We start from the raw sequence: 15,864 nt of genomic DNA, 5'->3' as shown, positions 1-15,864 counted from the left end.
GCACCTGTTTTCTTGGGACCTTAGGGTTGCTGGCCTCTTGTTTTCCCAGCCTGTCTTCTGCGGGAGGGGCCTGCCGTGCTGTTACTCAGGCAACCCTGTTTGGGTAGAGTTGCCCTGCGCCCCTGTGGCGGGGGATGGGCTCCGTGGGAATCAGTCTTTGGGGCTTTTGTTCTCTGGCGCCTTTCCCTGGCGGCTTTCCGCGTCTCTTCCGCGAGTCAGAGCAGAAGAGACCTTTTCCAACCCTCTGCCTCAGAGCAGAGAGACCTCAGTCTGTTCTTCAGTGGGCTCTCCAGGCCACACCGTCTCCGTTTCTGTCTGTGCTGCTATGAAGTGCAGTGTCCTGGGTTGTGCGCCCCTCCGCAGCGCCCCCAGTCCTGCCTCCAGGTCGGGGCACGTCTCTGCCCTTTGTGCTTCTAAAACCGCCAGCCGCTCCGGGTTTCTGCCCCGGGGCGGCCCTAAAGTCCTTTCCCCGCCACTACCGGTCTGCGAGTCTGTGCCCGTCCCCAGCGCGTGAGGCTGTCACTCACCGGCGGTGTACGATCCCCACGGCCAGGCTCCCTCCCGCCGCCGTTTTTGCTCCGATATCTGCCCGCGGAATCACGGCTCCCCGCTTCGTACCTCAAAACCAACCGCGGGCGATATTCTGTTTGTAGAGATCCAGATCTTCTTACATCTCAGGCTGGTTTCGTGGGTGCTCAGAGTGGTCTGGTCGATATCCAGCTCAATTCCGGGGACCAGTTGAAATAGGGTCCCCTACTCCTCCACCATCTTTCCCCTGGACTTGCTCTCTTACTTGGCAGTATCAAGGCACCCCTCCCTTTACCCCCAGGGTGGTATCATTGGAGGCCATATAGAGAGCAGAAAGGAGGCCTTCCATCCAGTGAAATATAAGTGGAGCCCTACTTGTGAGCAGGTCTCCAAGCCCTACCCAACAGTAGCAAGGAGCCTTCCCTCTCTGTTATCAAGAGGCCAAGTGTGGAAACTAGATTTCTCCCCATACCTGGCATTAGCAAACTGGCACCCTCCACTCATTTCCCTGCTGGAATGGTATCATAAAAAGCCAGTTAAAAAAAAAAAAAAAGGCTTAAATAAGAACCAGAGTTTCATAACATACCTAAAATGTTCAGCTTTCAATTGGAAATCACTTGTCATACCAAGAACCAGGAATATATCAAACTGAATGAAAAAAGACAATCAATACATGTGAACACCAAGATGACAAATTATCTGACTTTATCTTTCAAAGATTTTAAAGCAGCTGTAATAAAAATGCTTCCTCTTCCTTGGTGCTGCCTGCAGAGATGGCAGCCATCTCCTACTTAGTATCATGGTTGCCCTCAGAGCTCTGGTGAAGCCCAAGATCATTAAAAAGAGGACCAAGAAGTTCATCCGGCACCAGTCAGACTGATGGGTCAAAATTAAGCACAACTAGTGGAAACCCAGAGGCATCGACAATAGGGTGTGCAGAAGAATCAAGGGCCAGATTTTGATGCCCAACACGGGTTATGCAAGCAACAAGAAAACAAAGCAAATGCTGCCCAGTGGCTTCTGTAAGTTCCTAGTCTGTCTGAAGTGCTGCTGATGTGCAACAAATCTTACTGTGCAGAGACCGCTCGTAATGTCTCCTCCAAGAACTACAAAGCCGTGGTGGAAAGAGCAGCCCAGCTGGCCATCAATGTCACCAATCCCGATGCCAGCCTCTGCAGTGAAGAAAATAAATAAGCAGATAGCTTATGTGCATGTCGTATTTATGTTAATAAAACCATAAAACTAAAAAAGAATGCTTCAGTGAGCAATTAAGAAGATTTGAAACAAATGACAAAATAGACTCTCAGCAAAAAAATAAAAGTCTCATCAAAGATACAGAAGTATATATAAAAACCACATGGAAATTTAGAGCTGAAAAATACAATAACCAGGATAAAAACCTCAAAAGATGAGCTCAGTGGGGGAACAAATGAAGGAATCAGCGAGTTGGAAGATAGGAGAACAGAAATTACCCCATCTGTGCAACAGAGAGGAAATAGAATTTAAAAAATGAACAGATCCTCAGGGACTAAAGAGACTATAACACAGTATTTAATAATCATGTCATCAGAGTCCTGGAGGAGAGGAGAACTAGGGCATGACTAAAGAACTACTCAAATAAATAATTGCCAAAAAATTCCTAAATTTGGTAAAAGGCAAATTTACAGATTCACAAATCTGAGTGTTAATGTGAGAATGTGTTTATTCTTCCTTCATTTTTATTTATTTATTTTTTAAGATTTTTTTTATTTTTAAGTAATCTCTACACCCAACATGGGGCTCAAACTCACAACCCCAAGACCAAGAGTCGCATGCTCTACTGACTAAGCCAGCCAGGCACCTCTCTTCCTTCATTTTTTAAAAATTTATTTTTATTTTTTAATATTTTTTTAGAGGAGAGACAGAGTGGGGGGAGGGCCAGAGGGAGAGGGAGAGAGAGAATCTTAAGCAGGCTCCATGCTGGGCAGGGAGCCCAACATGGGGCTGGATCTCACAACCCTGAGATCATGACCTGAGCCGAAATCAAGAGTTGGATGCTTAACCGACTGAGCCACCCAGTTGCCCCCCGCCCCGCCTTCATTTTTAAAAGATAGTTTTGCTGGATATAAAATTCTTTGTTAATGGGTTTTTTTCTTTCGGTAATTTGGATATCGTCCCATTGCCTTCTGGCTTCTATTGTTTCTGAAGAGATGTCAGTTGTGAATGTTATTGGGGTTCTCTTCTAAATGCTGAACCATTTTCCCTTTGTTTCAGGATTTTCTTTTTGTATTTGCCCTTCAGCATTTTACTATGATGTGTCTGAGTGTGGATCTCTTTGAATTTATCCTACTTTAAGTTTGTTGAGCTTCTTGGATGTGTAGATTAATGTTTTTCAGCAAATTTGGAGAGGCTACAAATGGGTCCTGACAGGAATAGACACTCTGAACTGAGTCATGCATACCTGATGATAGATGCAAATGTTCAGAGTACTATAAAAGGACCAGAATGGAAGATATTGTACCATTTTGGACCATCAAATTACATTTCTTCAGACAATGGAATACACTTTACAACTGTATTAGTTTGCTTGGACTGCCATAACCAAATACCACAGACTGGGTGACTTAAACAACAGAAAATTATATCCTCACAGTTCTGGAGGCTGGAAGTCCAAGATCAAGCTGACAGCAGGGTTGGTTTCTGGTGAGAATTCTCTTCCCAGCTTATAGGTGACCACTTTCTCATTGTGTCCTCACATGGCATTTTCTCTGTGTACACACAGCACTGATGTCTCTTCTTCCTTTTTTTTTTTTAACATTTCCTTTTCATTTAAAAAATTTATTTATTTATTTATTTATTTATTAAGTAGACTCTTTGCCTAATGTGGGGCTTGAACTCATGATCCTGAGATTAAGAGTCACATGCTGTACTGACTGAGCCAGTCAGGTGCCCCTCTCTTCCTCTTTCTCTAAGGCCACCAGTCCTATTGGATTAGGCTCTACCTTTATGAACTCATTTAACTTTATCTCCACAAAGGACCTATCTTTAAATACAATCACATTGAGAGTTATAACATATAAATTTTGGGGGGTATACACTTCAGTCCATAAGAACAACCCATAATGTCCAACAATGGGCAAAGAGATACCCTCAGAGTAGTGGTTTTATTTATTTATTTTTATTATGTTCAGTTAGCCAACATATAGTACGTCATTAGTTTTTGATGTAGTGTTCAACGATTCATTAGTTGTGTATAACAGCCAGTGCTCATCACCACACATGCCCTCCTTAATCCCCATCACCCCATGCGCCCACCTACCTCCTTTCTGTAACCCTCAGTTTGTTTCCCGGAGTCCAGAGTCTCTTATGGTTTGTCTCCCTTTCTGATTTCTTCCCATTCAGTTTTCCCTCCCTTCCCCTATGGTCCTCCGTGTTATTCCTTATGTTCCACATATGAGTGAAAACATATGATAACTGTCTTTCTCTGCTTGACTTATTTCACTTAGCATAATCCCCTCCAGTTCCATCCATGTCGATGCAAATGATGGGCACTCATCCTTTCTGATGGCTGAGTAATATTCCGTTGTATATATGGACCACATCTTCTTTATCCATTCATGTGTTGAAGGGCATCTTGGCTCCTTCCACAGTTTGGCTGTTGTGGACATTGCTGCTATGAACATTGGGGTGCATATGGCCCTTCTTTTCACTATGTCTGTATCAGAGTAGTGGTTTGAGCAATGAAACAGGCAACTGAAACATTTGTTGTCTAAAACTAGGGGAGATAAAGGCAGGAGAGCCTGGCTTACACACCTTTGCTAGTGTGCTCACACTCAATATGGGGTGGGGGCAAAGGAGGGTCTCCAAGAGATAGATTCCTTCACTTCTCAGAAGGATCTGGGCTAAAAGGGGTGGGACAGAATGTTGATATGATTATAGTTTCCTTTGACATCACCTCAACTTTTTTTTTTTCCCCTACCTGATTCAGTGGTCCCAGGACCAGGGCTACAACTGCAGGTGCCAGAAGAGTGATGATCCCTGAGCAAGAAATTTTAACTGTACTTTTAAATGTTTATTATTTTTTTAAGATTTTATTTATTTATTTGACAGAGAGACACAGCAAGAGAGGGAACACAAGCAGGGGGAGCGGCAGGCAGTGGGAGAGGGAGAAGCAGGCTTCCTGCTGAGCAGGGAGCCTGATGTGGGGCTTGATCTCGGGGCCCTGGGATCATGACCTGAGCCCAAGGCAGACGCTTAACGACTGAGCCACCCAGCCACCCCATGAACCTTTAAATGTTTATGTCAGAATTCCTAAGGGCCTAATGTGATAGATTCTGCCTTCGCCTCATCTGGCAAAATTGGGGTTGACAAAATGTAGCTGTATTACTTAGTGGTTGAGATACTCCAGTAGTTCCGAACCTATGTAATGATGATACTCTATATGAATGGGAGTAGACTGAAGGGAAAGCATTTGCTAGACTGGCATTGCTGTTGACAATCTGGACTAGGACAGTGGCCAAACCTACTGTTTCTTCTAAAGGTGAAAAATTTTGGATTAAATTCAATGATAAATGGAGAGGAGGAATAGTAGCTGAGAGTAAAAGAATGAATAAATAGGTTACGCAACAAGGGAAATCCATTAAATTGGTACCCTGAAAGGTTCAGAGCAAGAGATAATATTGTCTCTTTACTCAGTTATATCAGATGCCTGCAAGAATGAAGCCATATGTTGCCAAGAGTACTACTACTTTTGGAACCTGACAAGGTGGAATGGGAGCCTGCAAACTGAGTGGCGTTGCTTGGGGAGATGAGCTGGACCAATTGTTGATGACTGAGTGGGACTCTAGTAATGTGCCAGTATCTTTTGAGTATTTTATTTTATTTTGGAAAGAAGACAGGAGATACGCAAAAATTTAAATGTACAATACCTTCTTGTTGACTATAGGTATAGTGTTGTATGCAGGTTACACTGGCATTGTTGCTAAGATTATATTTATATTGATGGTCAAATATATTGAGTAATTGAGCTAAAGGCTTTTCAGGATATAATACTGATGGAAAATGGCTTGAAGAACTGGATTTAAGTAACCATTAGCTAATTTCTATGATAAATAGTTCATCACAAGTTCATAATAAGGTACAAATAGAAAGGGGAAGAGTAATCAAATAAGCATAAAAACATGAAAATGTGTATAATGGCCTTATAGGATGGATTTGTTTTTTACTATTGCTGATGTCATATAAATGCTATACTAAAAGGAAATGCCCAGGTAAATATATTTTGCTGTGAAAGAGCATTGGCCAAAGGTCAGGGGGTGGCCTGTATAGTAAATAATTTAACCTTGCTTTTGCCCTCAGCTTCTGGAAAATAATCTCTAGGCCCTTGGAATGTCATGCCTGATAGGAATGTCTTTGTTTACCTGGGGGTCTTATGCCTTCCAGAGAGTAACTATGTGATTTAGGGTTAGGGTGAGAGCCATATGAACAACAAAATGAAGTGTGGGAGCTTTGGTTCATGAAGCTTGGCCTCCTGAGGGTTGGAAACGGAAATCGTGTGAGCAGTCAACCATACCTACATGATGGGGCCCATTGAAGGCTCTGGACACCAATGCTTGAGTGAGTTTCCCTGGTTGGCAGTACTCCATGCCATTGTCACATATCCATGCCAGGAGAATAATGTCTTGATTCCATGGGGGAGGACAACTGGAAGCTCTTCCTTCCAACTGGAAGCTTATCTTCCAGGACTCTGTTCCATTCCCTTCTTCCCTTGACTGATTTTAATGTCTATCCTCTAGCTGTAATAAAATGTAACTGTGAGTATTAACAGCTTTCAATGAGTTCTGAGAGTCCAACTAGTGAATTACTGAAACTGAGAGTGGTCTTGGAGACCCTTGAACTTGCTGTTGCTGTCATAAGTGAGGGCAATCTTGTGTGGGGACTGTTTCCTCTATCTTCTGCACAAGATAAACATATAAACATCAATTGACATTCTATATACTAGTAATTAACAATAAGAAATTTAAATTAAAGGGGCACCTGGCTGGCTCAGTCAGTGGAGCATGTGGCTCTTGATCTCAGGGACGTGAGTTCAAGCCCCATGTTAGGTGTAGAGATTACTTTAGAAAATGAAACTTAAATAAAAAACCAATATCACACAATAAAGTATAAACAAGACGACACCAAGTAAAAAAGCATGGAAAATATGAAAAACTTAGGGAATAATTTGTCAGAAGATGTGAAAGACCTGTATACCTTCGGCTCATGTCATCATCCCAGGGTCCTGGGATCGAGTTCTTGCTCAGCGGGGAGCCTGCTTCTACCTGCCGCTCTCCCTGCTTGTTGTGCTCTCTCTCTCTCTGACAAATAAATGAATAAAATCTTTAAAATCAAAACAAAATAAAAAACCAAAAACTACAAATGTAATAAAATGTAACAACATTAAAGAATACTTAAAGAAATTGAGAGATATACCTATTTATGAGTCAGAAAACAATATTGTTAAGATTTCAACTATCCCCAAATTGATCTATAGATTCAAATTAATCCAAATAAAAAACACAGCAGCTTTTTTGTTGTTGAAATGGACAAACTTATTCTACAATTCATATGGAAATGTAAAGGACTTAGAATAGGCAAAACAAACTCTGAAAAAGAAACCTTTATTGAAGTATAATTTACATTCCATATTTAAATTGTACAGTTCAAGGACTTTTTTTAAACAAAAGTTTATTCTTAAATGTACAACAGGCTCCAAGACAACAGTTCATTCTAGCTATAGGTGGCAACAGGTGTTATGGCAGGGAATCCAGATGTTTAAAAAGGAATGGAATTAAGGATCACCTCAGTGACCTTTATTAAATTTACCTAGTTGTGAAACCATCACCACAATCAAGTTCTAGAACATTTGTATCACCCCAATAAGATTCCTGTACTAATTTACAGTTAATGACCATTCCCATTTTCACCCCCAGGCAACCACTAATCTACAGATCTTTATAGATTTTTCTGGAAATTTCATATAAATACAATATACAAATACAATCCTTGATCTTTTGTGTCTTGCTTCTTTCACTTAGTGTAGTATTTTTTTTTTTTTTTTGAGATTTTATTTAGTTGACAGAGAGAGACACAGCCAGAGAGGGAACACAAGCAGGGGGAATGGGAGAGGGAGAAGCAGGCCTCCCGCTGAGCAGGGAGCCCGACGCGGGGCTCGATCCCAGGACTCTGGGATCATGACCTGAGCCGAAGGCAGGCGCCCAACGACTGAGCCACCCAGGTGTCCCTTAGTGTAGTATTTTTGAGGTTCCTTCATGTTGTAGTATTTATTAGTGTTTGTTCGTTTGTATTGTTGAATGCACCACATTTTGTGTATCCATTTACCAGTTGATGGACATTTGGATCGTCTCTACTTTTTGCCTTGTATAAATAATGCTGCTATAAATAGGTGCAAGTGTTTGTGTGAATGCATTCCCTATCTTTTGGGTGGATACCAGGAGTGACGTCACTGGGTCTTAGGATAAATTTATGATGAACTTTTAAGGAAACTGCCACTTTTCCAAAGTGGCTATACCACTTTAATGCATTTACACCAGAAATGTATGAAAGTTCCTAATTCTCCATGTATTTGCCAACATTTGTTACGATTGTCTTTTTTTATTATAGCCATTTTAGTGGCATGTAAAGTGGTATTTCATTGTGGTTTTCATTAGAATTTCCCTAATGACTAATAATGTTGGCATCTCTTTATGTGCTTACTTGCACTATTCTCTTCTTTGGTGAAATGTCTCTTCAAGTCTTTTGTCCATTTTTAAAATGGGTTGTTTGTCTTCTTTTTATTGAGTTGTAAGTGTTGTTTATATATCCTGCATACAGGTCCTTTATCAGACATAGGATTTACAAATGTTTCCTCCCAGGCTGTTTTTTTTTTTTTAAAGATTTTATTTATTTATTTGGACAGAAAGACAGCGAGAGAGGGAACACAAGCAGGGGGAGTGGGAGAGGGAGAAGCAGGCTTCCTGCTGAGTAGGGAGCCCGATGCGGGGCTCGATCCCAGGACCCTGGGATCATGACCTGAGCTGAAGGCAGACGCATAACGACTGAGCCACCCAGGTGCACCCTCTCCCAGTCTGTTTTGTCTTTTCATTTTCTCAGTGGTGTCTTTGGAAGCACAAACCTTTTTGGTTTGCTGAAGTCCAGTTTATTATTTTTTTTTCCTTATGGATCATGCTCTTGGTGTCCTATCTAAGAATTTCTTGCCTAAAACAAGGTCACAGAGTTTCTCCTGTTTTCTGCTAAAACTTTTATGGTTTTAGCTTTTATATTTATGTCTATGATCCATTTTGAGTTGTTAGAATGGTGTGAAGCAAGATTTAAATTTATCTTTTTGCATGTGAATATCCAATTATCCCTCCACCAAATGTTGAAAGGCTTTTTCTTTCCCCATTGAATTGCCTTCACACTTTTGTGGAAAAAAAAAAAATGTTTACCATAAGTATGAGGGTTTATTACTGGACTCTGTTCTGTTCTGTTGATCTATGTATCTATCCCCACGCCAGTACCATACTATCTCAATTACTGTAGCTTTATAATAATTCTGAAATTGGTAGGCAAATGTCCTTCCTCTTTGTTCTTTGGCAGGTTCCTTTTTGCTATTCTTTTTTTTTTTTTTTAAAGATTTTATTTATTTATTTGACAGAGAGAGAGAGAGAGATCACAAGTAGGCAGACAGGCAGGCAGAGGGAGAGGGAGAAGCAGGCTCCCCGCTGAGCACGGAGCCCGACGTGGGGCTCGATCCCAAGACGCTGGGATCGTGACCTGAGCCGAAGGCAGATGCTCAACCGACTGAGCCACCCGGGTGCCCCCTTTTTGCTATTCTTGATCCTTTCTAACTCTCTCTATATTTTGAAGATTAGTTTATCAGTTTTGGGGGAAGAAAGCCTGCTGGAAGTTTGATAAAATTGTATTGAATCCGTAGATCACGTGACTTTTCTTCTTCTGCTTATTAATATGATTACATTGACTGATTTTTGAATGTTGAAACAGCCTTGCATCATGGAATAAATCTCACTTGGTCATGATGTATAATTCTTTTATATGGTGTTAGGTTCAATTTGCTGATATTTTGTTGAGGATTTTTACCTCTCTATTCATGAGGAATACTGGTCTGTAGTTTTTTTGTTGCTGTTATGTGTTGGTATGGCTTAAGTATCAGGGTAATACCGGCTTCACAGACTTGGAGAGTGTTCCTTCTTCCTCTATTTTTTGAAAGATTGTATGGAGTTTCGATATTATTTCTCCTATAAATGTTTAATGCAACTAACCAGTTAAACCATCTGGCTTTAGGCTTTTTTGTGTGGGAAGATTTAAAGTTACTCTTTGCTTACTATTGTTGGTGAAATATAAATGGTGCAGGCATGTGAGGACCATGCCCTGGGTCTCAGATCTCAGATATCAGTTAACTGTCTTGGGGAGCTACGATGGTAGAATTGGAAGACAAGAAATAAAAATTAAAATCACACCGAGGTATCACTATATACTAACCATTATGGATATATCTATATATATATCTATGTAGGTATATATATATGAGCTAAAGTAACAAAAGATGGAAAATACCAAGTACTGGCAAGAATCTGGAGCAACTAGAACCCATACACTGTGCTGGTGGGAGTGTATATTGGTAGAGCCACTTCGGAAAACTAGTTTTATAAGCTAAAGCTGAGCATATCGATACTGTATGACTTGGCAGTTCAAATCCTAGAAATATGCCTGACAGAAATTCATATATGTGTTCATTAATAAATAGGTTCTAAAATATTTATAGCTATTCCTAATAGCCTGAATCCACAGACAACCCAAATGTCCATCAACAGTGGAATAAACATATTGTAGTATATTCACACAGTGGAATATAACACGACCATGAGAATGAATTATCTACAACTGTATTCAACAAAATGGATGAACCTCACATTTACAATGTGAATGAAAGATAGACACTAAAGAGTATATTCTAAAATATGAAATATAACTGTTTGACTCAATTTATATAAAATACCAAACAGACAAAACTAATCTATGTTGGGCGCCTGGGTGGCTCAGTCGTTAAGCGTCTGCCTTCGGCTCAGGTCATGATCCCAGGGTCCTGGGATCGAGTCCCACATCGGGCTCCCTGCTCGGCAGGAAGCCTGCTTCTCCCTCTCCCACTCCCCCTGCTTGTGTTCCTGCTCTCGCTATCTCTCTCTCTGTCAAATAAATAAATAAAAATCTTTATAAAAAAAAAAACTAATCTATGCCGTTAGAAGTCAGGATAGTGTTTATCTTGGGGGTTGAGGGGACAAGGCCTGGAAGGGAGCACAGGGAACGCTTCTGGAGTGTTTGGTATGTTGTGTTTCTTGATCTGAGTATGTTCAGTTTGAAAGAGTTCATTGAGCTGTTTGCTTATGATATCTGCATTTTCTGTATGCATTATACATTAATAAAAAGGTTTAAAAATAAGGTAAAATTGCATGCTAGAAAGCCCCTTTTCTTATGAGTATCATAAAAAACATTGAAGGGAAAATGAGAAAGTGTCTATATATCAATGCTTTAAAAAAAAAAAAAAGGCAGTGCTCTTTCTAGAGAAGTCTTCCAGTTATTCAACTATAATCATATCTTAGACTAACCAAATACAGTGCAACAAGATTTTATCCCATAGCAGTTGAGACAAAAGTACTCTTAATGTGCGTGTAGAAAATGAATGTATCTTACCAAATTGAAAGAAAAACAAAATAAAAATGTTATGTATTGAAACCCAATTTATCAACCACTCCTTTTCAAACAGGAATCCCAAAGAAAGCAGAAGCTTCAGCAGATGAGACCGGAAGTCCAGTGTGCTGTGGCTCAGTTCCATTGTTTTAGGGGGATGAGAAGTCTATGGTCTGCAGCTTACATAAATGATAGCTTTTGGGGTACAGGTTAGAAAGTATGCCTACCTTTTTTGGATGTGAATCACCTGCTGTCACAGCACGGAAGTAATGAGAGAACAGTTGCCAACTTTAGATGTCTGTAAGGTTTAATAACTATATTCCTGTTAACATCGGCTAGAGCTATGCCTAATTTGCCAATGCATAAAGTCATTTTAAACTTAAAGTGAGACTTTGGGTTTAAAAATTCTATTTCGTTTTTTAAAAACATACTCTGGTGAAGGGAAGAGAAAGAACAGTTCCCCATGGCAATTTTTTCTGTGCCTTAAATGTCCACGATCACAAAAACTTCTGGCTTCTACTCACAGATCTGCCTTCCCAAATAAGTTTTTGCCTTGACTTTGGTGCTCTGTAGGTGTTTGGACAATGAAAACGCTTCTCCCCACCCTAGGAATTCGGGAAAAAAAAAAAAAAAGGTGGCCAATATTAAGTACTTTTACATCCCAGGGTATGAAGAACTAATCAGTGCTGAATTTATAAAGTCCTTCATCCAAAAAGTGAAACATAAGAGATTACAAGTCATCTCCTGGGGTCTGTCTTTCTACCATCTCCTGGGGTCTGTCTTTCTACCATTTGTATGAGCTTGAGGGTCTCTGTGTGAATCATGCAACCAAACAGGACTATCGCTCAAATGCCTTATCAAAGTGTCTCCCTATGCATATAACTGCATGTCAACTGTGGTGGTGCAGATACTTGTATTTCCAATTGACTGAAGGATACTTGGCTCTGTTTGCCTTCTGCTTACTTAAGCTGTGGTCTGTCATGCCCACCTCCCCCTGTACCCCAATCGCAGCATCCGGCACTCCTCTTCCCCGCTATGAGACGTCTGATGCATCCCCAGTTGTGAGTTCCCGCTGAAGGCTTTTTCAGTCAATGGCTTTATACTTTTTCTCCACTATGTGTTTTCTGGTGTTTAATGAGATTCGATCTGTCCGTGAAGGCCTTCTGACATTCTGTACAAGCATAGGGTTTCTTTCCGGTATGAATAATCTGATGCATACTTAATGTTGCTTTCTGGATGAAGGCTTTCCCGCATTTACTGCATTCGTAGTGTCTTTCTCCAGTATGAGATTTCTGATGGATAGTGAGGCGGGACTTCCAGGTGAAGGTTTTTCCACAGTCACTGCATTTATAGGGTTTCTCTCTAGTATGGATTTTTTGGTGTGTTATAAGATTTGACCTGTCAGTGAAGGCCTTTCCACACTCAGCACATATATTGGGTTTCTCTCCTGTGTGAATCTTCTGATGCACACGGAGTTGCGACTTCTTAGTAAAGCATTTCCCACAGTCACTGCATTCATAAGGCTTCTCTCCAGTATGAATTCTATGATGTGCAATGAAGTGTGACTTCTGGATGAAGGCCTTCCCACATTCAGGACAAACGTAGGGTTTCTCTCCTGTGTGGATCCTCTGATGCACACTTAATGTCGATTTCTGGATAAAGGCTTTCCCACATTCATTGCATTCATAGTGTCTCTCTCCAATATGAGATTTCTGATGTATTTTGAGGCGTGACTTCCATATGAAGGCTTTTCCACAGCCATTGCACTTATAAGGCTTCTCTCCAGTGTGAGTTTTCTGGTGTTTAATGAGATTTGACTGGTCACTGAAAGCCTTGCCACATTCAGCACACATATAGGGTTTCTCTCCAGTATGAGTTTTCTGATGTGTAGTGAGGTTTGTCCTATGAGTAAAGACCTTTCCACATTCTGTACATATATAGGGTTTTTCTCCGGTGTGAATTCTTTGATGTACATGGAGTTGTGACTTCTTAGTGAATGATTTTCCACACTCACTGCATTCATAAGGCTTTTCGCCAGTATGGATTCTCTGATGTGTATTGAAATGTGATTTCTGGATGAAGGCCTTCCCGCATTCAGGGCATACATAGGGTTTCTCTCCTGTGTGGATTCTCTGATGCATTCTGAGTGCTGATTTTCTTGTGAAGGCTTTCCCACATTCACTGCATGCATAGTGTTTCTCTCCAGTATGAGTTTTCTGATGTATAGTAAGGTCTGAATTCTGGGAGAAGCCTCTTCCACATTCACTGCATTCATATGGTTTTTCTCCTGTATGAATTCTCATATGTCTAAAGAGATACGATCTGTGGAAAAAGGCTTTTCCACATTCAGTGCATTTATAGGGTTTCTGCCCGGTATGAATTTTCTGATGTGTAATGAGGTTTGACTTGAGAGTAAAGGCCTTCCCACACTGAGTACATATATAGGGTTTATCTCCTGCATAAACACTTTGAGGTACATTAATCTGTGGCTTCAGAATGAGGGCTTTGTCGCTTTTATGGCATTCATGGGATTTTTCCTCAGCATGAATTCTCTGATGCTCAAAGAGATGTGACTTCTGGGGGAAGCTCTTTACACACTCAGTACATACATAAAGTTGCTCCCCAGTCTGAATGTTCTCATGGTGGATGAGAACTTGTTTGTTGCCAAGATGTTTTTCACATCGATTAATTTCACAGGAATTTGCTCCTGTATTCGCATTCTCAGTAGAGGAAGAGCTATGGGCAAAATTATTATCATTTCCAAAAATCTTATCAAGCTTCTTTGTTGCATTGCTTTTATTATGATTGTGTAAGTTTAAAGTATGCTTCAAACTCTTTCCAAATGTGTCATAGTTATGGAGTCTTTTAATTGAAGGAACAAGCTTGGTACTCACGTGAATTATTTTTTCAGTATTTTTACATTCATAGGCCCTCTCCTTAATCAGTACTTTCACATGACTTAAAGGGTTATTTTGGCTTTCTTGGTATCTCTCTAGCTGGCTGTTATTTTGCCACAATTCTTCTAAAATGGAACACAATGGATCTTTTCCTATGGGCTGACCAAATTTCTCACAGTGGAATGAAAGTTTTCCAGAAATTCTCTGTTGCTGCATTTCCCCAATAGCCTCGTCTAAAAAGAAGAAGAAAAAAGTAAAAATGACTCAAAGGACAATTAGCAGAGGGTAGGGGGTACCTGTAGTTCAGACAAGATGAGTGCAGAAATGGAAGAGTCCATACGACAATAATGAAAATAGTAATAATGTAGTAATACAAAATTCTTCTAAAGCACTTACTGTTGCAAAATAATTATATACCATTTACGATGCACCAGGCACCGTTCCAAGTGCTCTACACATAATAGCTCACTGGATCCTCACCAAACCCTAAGCAGCAGCCATCATTACCAATCATGTTTCACAGATGAGAAAACAGAAGCACAGAGGTTATGTAACGTGCTGAAGATCAAATTGCTAAATAAGTGAAAGAGATGGGATTTGAATCCTGGGGATTCATATCCACTATGTAGGAGGTCTGGAGAGTGAGTCTAACCAGAAGAAGAAACCGAAGTCTGTTAAAGGGAAGTCCTAGCATGGCAGAAATAGTTCAGATTGTATGTCTTTATTACTTATTAGCTCTAAACCTTTCTAATCTCTTTGCTTTCTCTCACTTTTCCCTCTGAACCATATGAGCACCAACATAAAATTTATGTGCCTCAAAGACCCATTCCTCTACATCTATAGGAAACACTGTGGCAACATCAGCCATCCAAATAGTCAGTACATATCTGTGCTCCCACTCTATAGCCAGCTGCAAGTTTTCCTTGGTCCCAGGGACCAAGGACCTGGGGACCACGTGCTTTCAACAAGTGTCAAGTAGGCAAGGGAAAGCCACCTATGGCAGAAACTGCAAGCCATCCACCAAAAACGATTTGCATTTGTCTCTTCTTTTATACTACTAGGATGTAGCTGGGCATTACATTTACCAGCCTCACTTTGTCCTCACCAGTGGAGTATGAGTACAAGTGGTATGTGCGGCTGCCAGGCTGGGCCTTAAGACAGTGGGCAAAACTTTCCCCCTCTCTCCTTCCCACTGGACTCAACAATGACCCAACATTAACCGCGCAGCTGACAACGATGCCCTAGGAGACGGCAGAGCAATGACTTGGAACATGGTCCCTGAATGACCCATTGGGATCAGAGTTGACTTGTTGAATGAATCCATTCATCTCAGAATTCTTATATAAAAGAGGATATACATTGATACTAAGCTTGTTGTTTCGCTCCTCTGCATATTCAAAATGTATTGTCCTTGGTATTAGCTCTAATTTCAGTACACTTCTAGGGAGGTTATATCCGCTATGAATTTACAAGTCGGACATGGTACCACTCATATCGATACTTAATTTGGCCCAGTTTTCTTTGGGAACACAAAGCCTGCAACTGTGAACATTTCATGCAGCTGTCTCCTCTTTCCAAATATAATCTATGGTCCTTTGAATTCCTCTGAGCAGACACTTGAAAAATCCTTCCAAAAGAGAGCAAAATATCCTCCTCTGCCTATCTCCCCAAATTCAATAAATTTAAGTTTACCAAATATTTTCCATGCTTTGCT

At 40.6% G+C, this 15,864-nt stretch overlaps 1 protein-coding gene across 3 annotated transcripts in view; it reads right to left on the bottom strand.

The window, feature by feature from the left end:
* Positions 1-12,295: 12,295 nt before the first annotated feature.
* The window catches only part of ZNF41 (zinc finger protein 41), a 39,932-nt gene continuing 36,363 nt past the window's right edge, over positions 12,296-15,864 (bottom strand). For all 3 annotated transcript variants that reach the window (XM_081809353.1, XM_031026845.2, XM_081809354.1), the window contains exon 5: positions 12,296-14,383. In XM_081809353.1, the coding sequence (XP_081665479.1) occupies positions 12,351-14,383 (2,033 nt within the window). In that variant the 3' untranslated portion in view covers positions 12,296-12,350. The remainder of the gene's footprint in view (positions 14,384-15,864) is intronic.

The sequence above is a fragment of the Leptonychotes weddellii genome, chromosome X (genome assembly GCF_054177405.1).
Source record: "Leptonychotes weddellii isolate Sample4059 chromosome X, ASM5417740v2, whole genome shotgun sequence".
NCBI lineage: Eukaryota > Metazoa > Chordata > Mammalia > Carnivora > Phocidae > Leptonychotes > Leptonychotes weddellii.
This window is presented reverse-complemented; position numbering and strand designations above follow the sequence as displayed.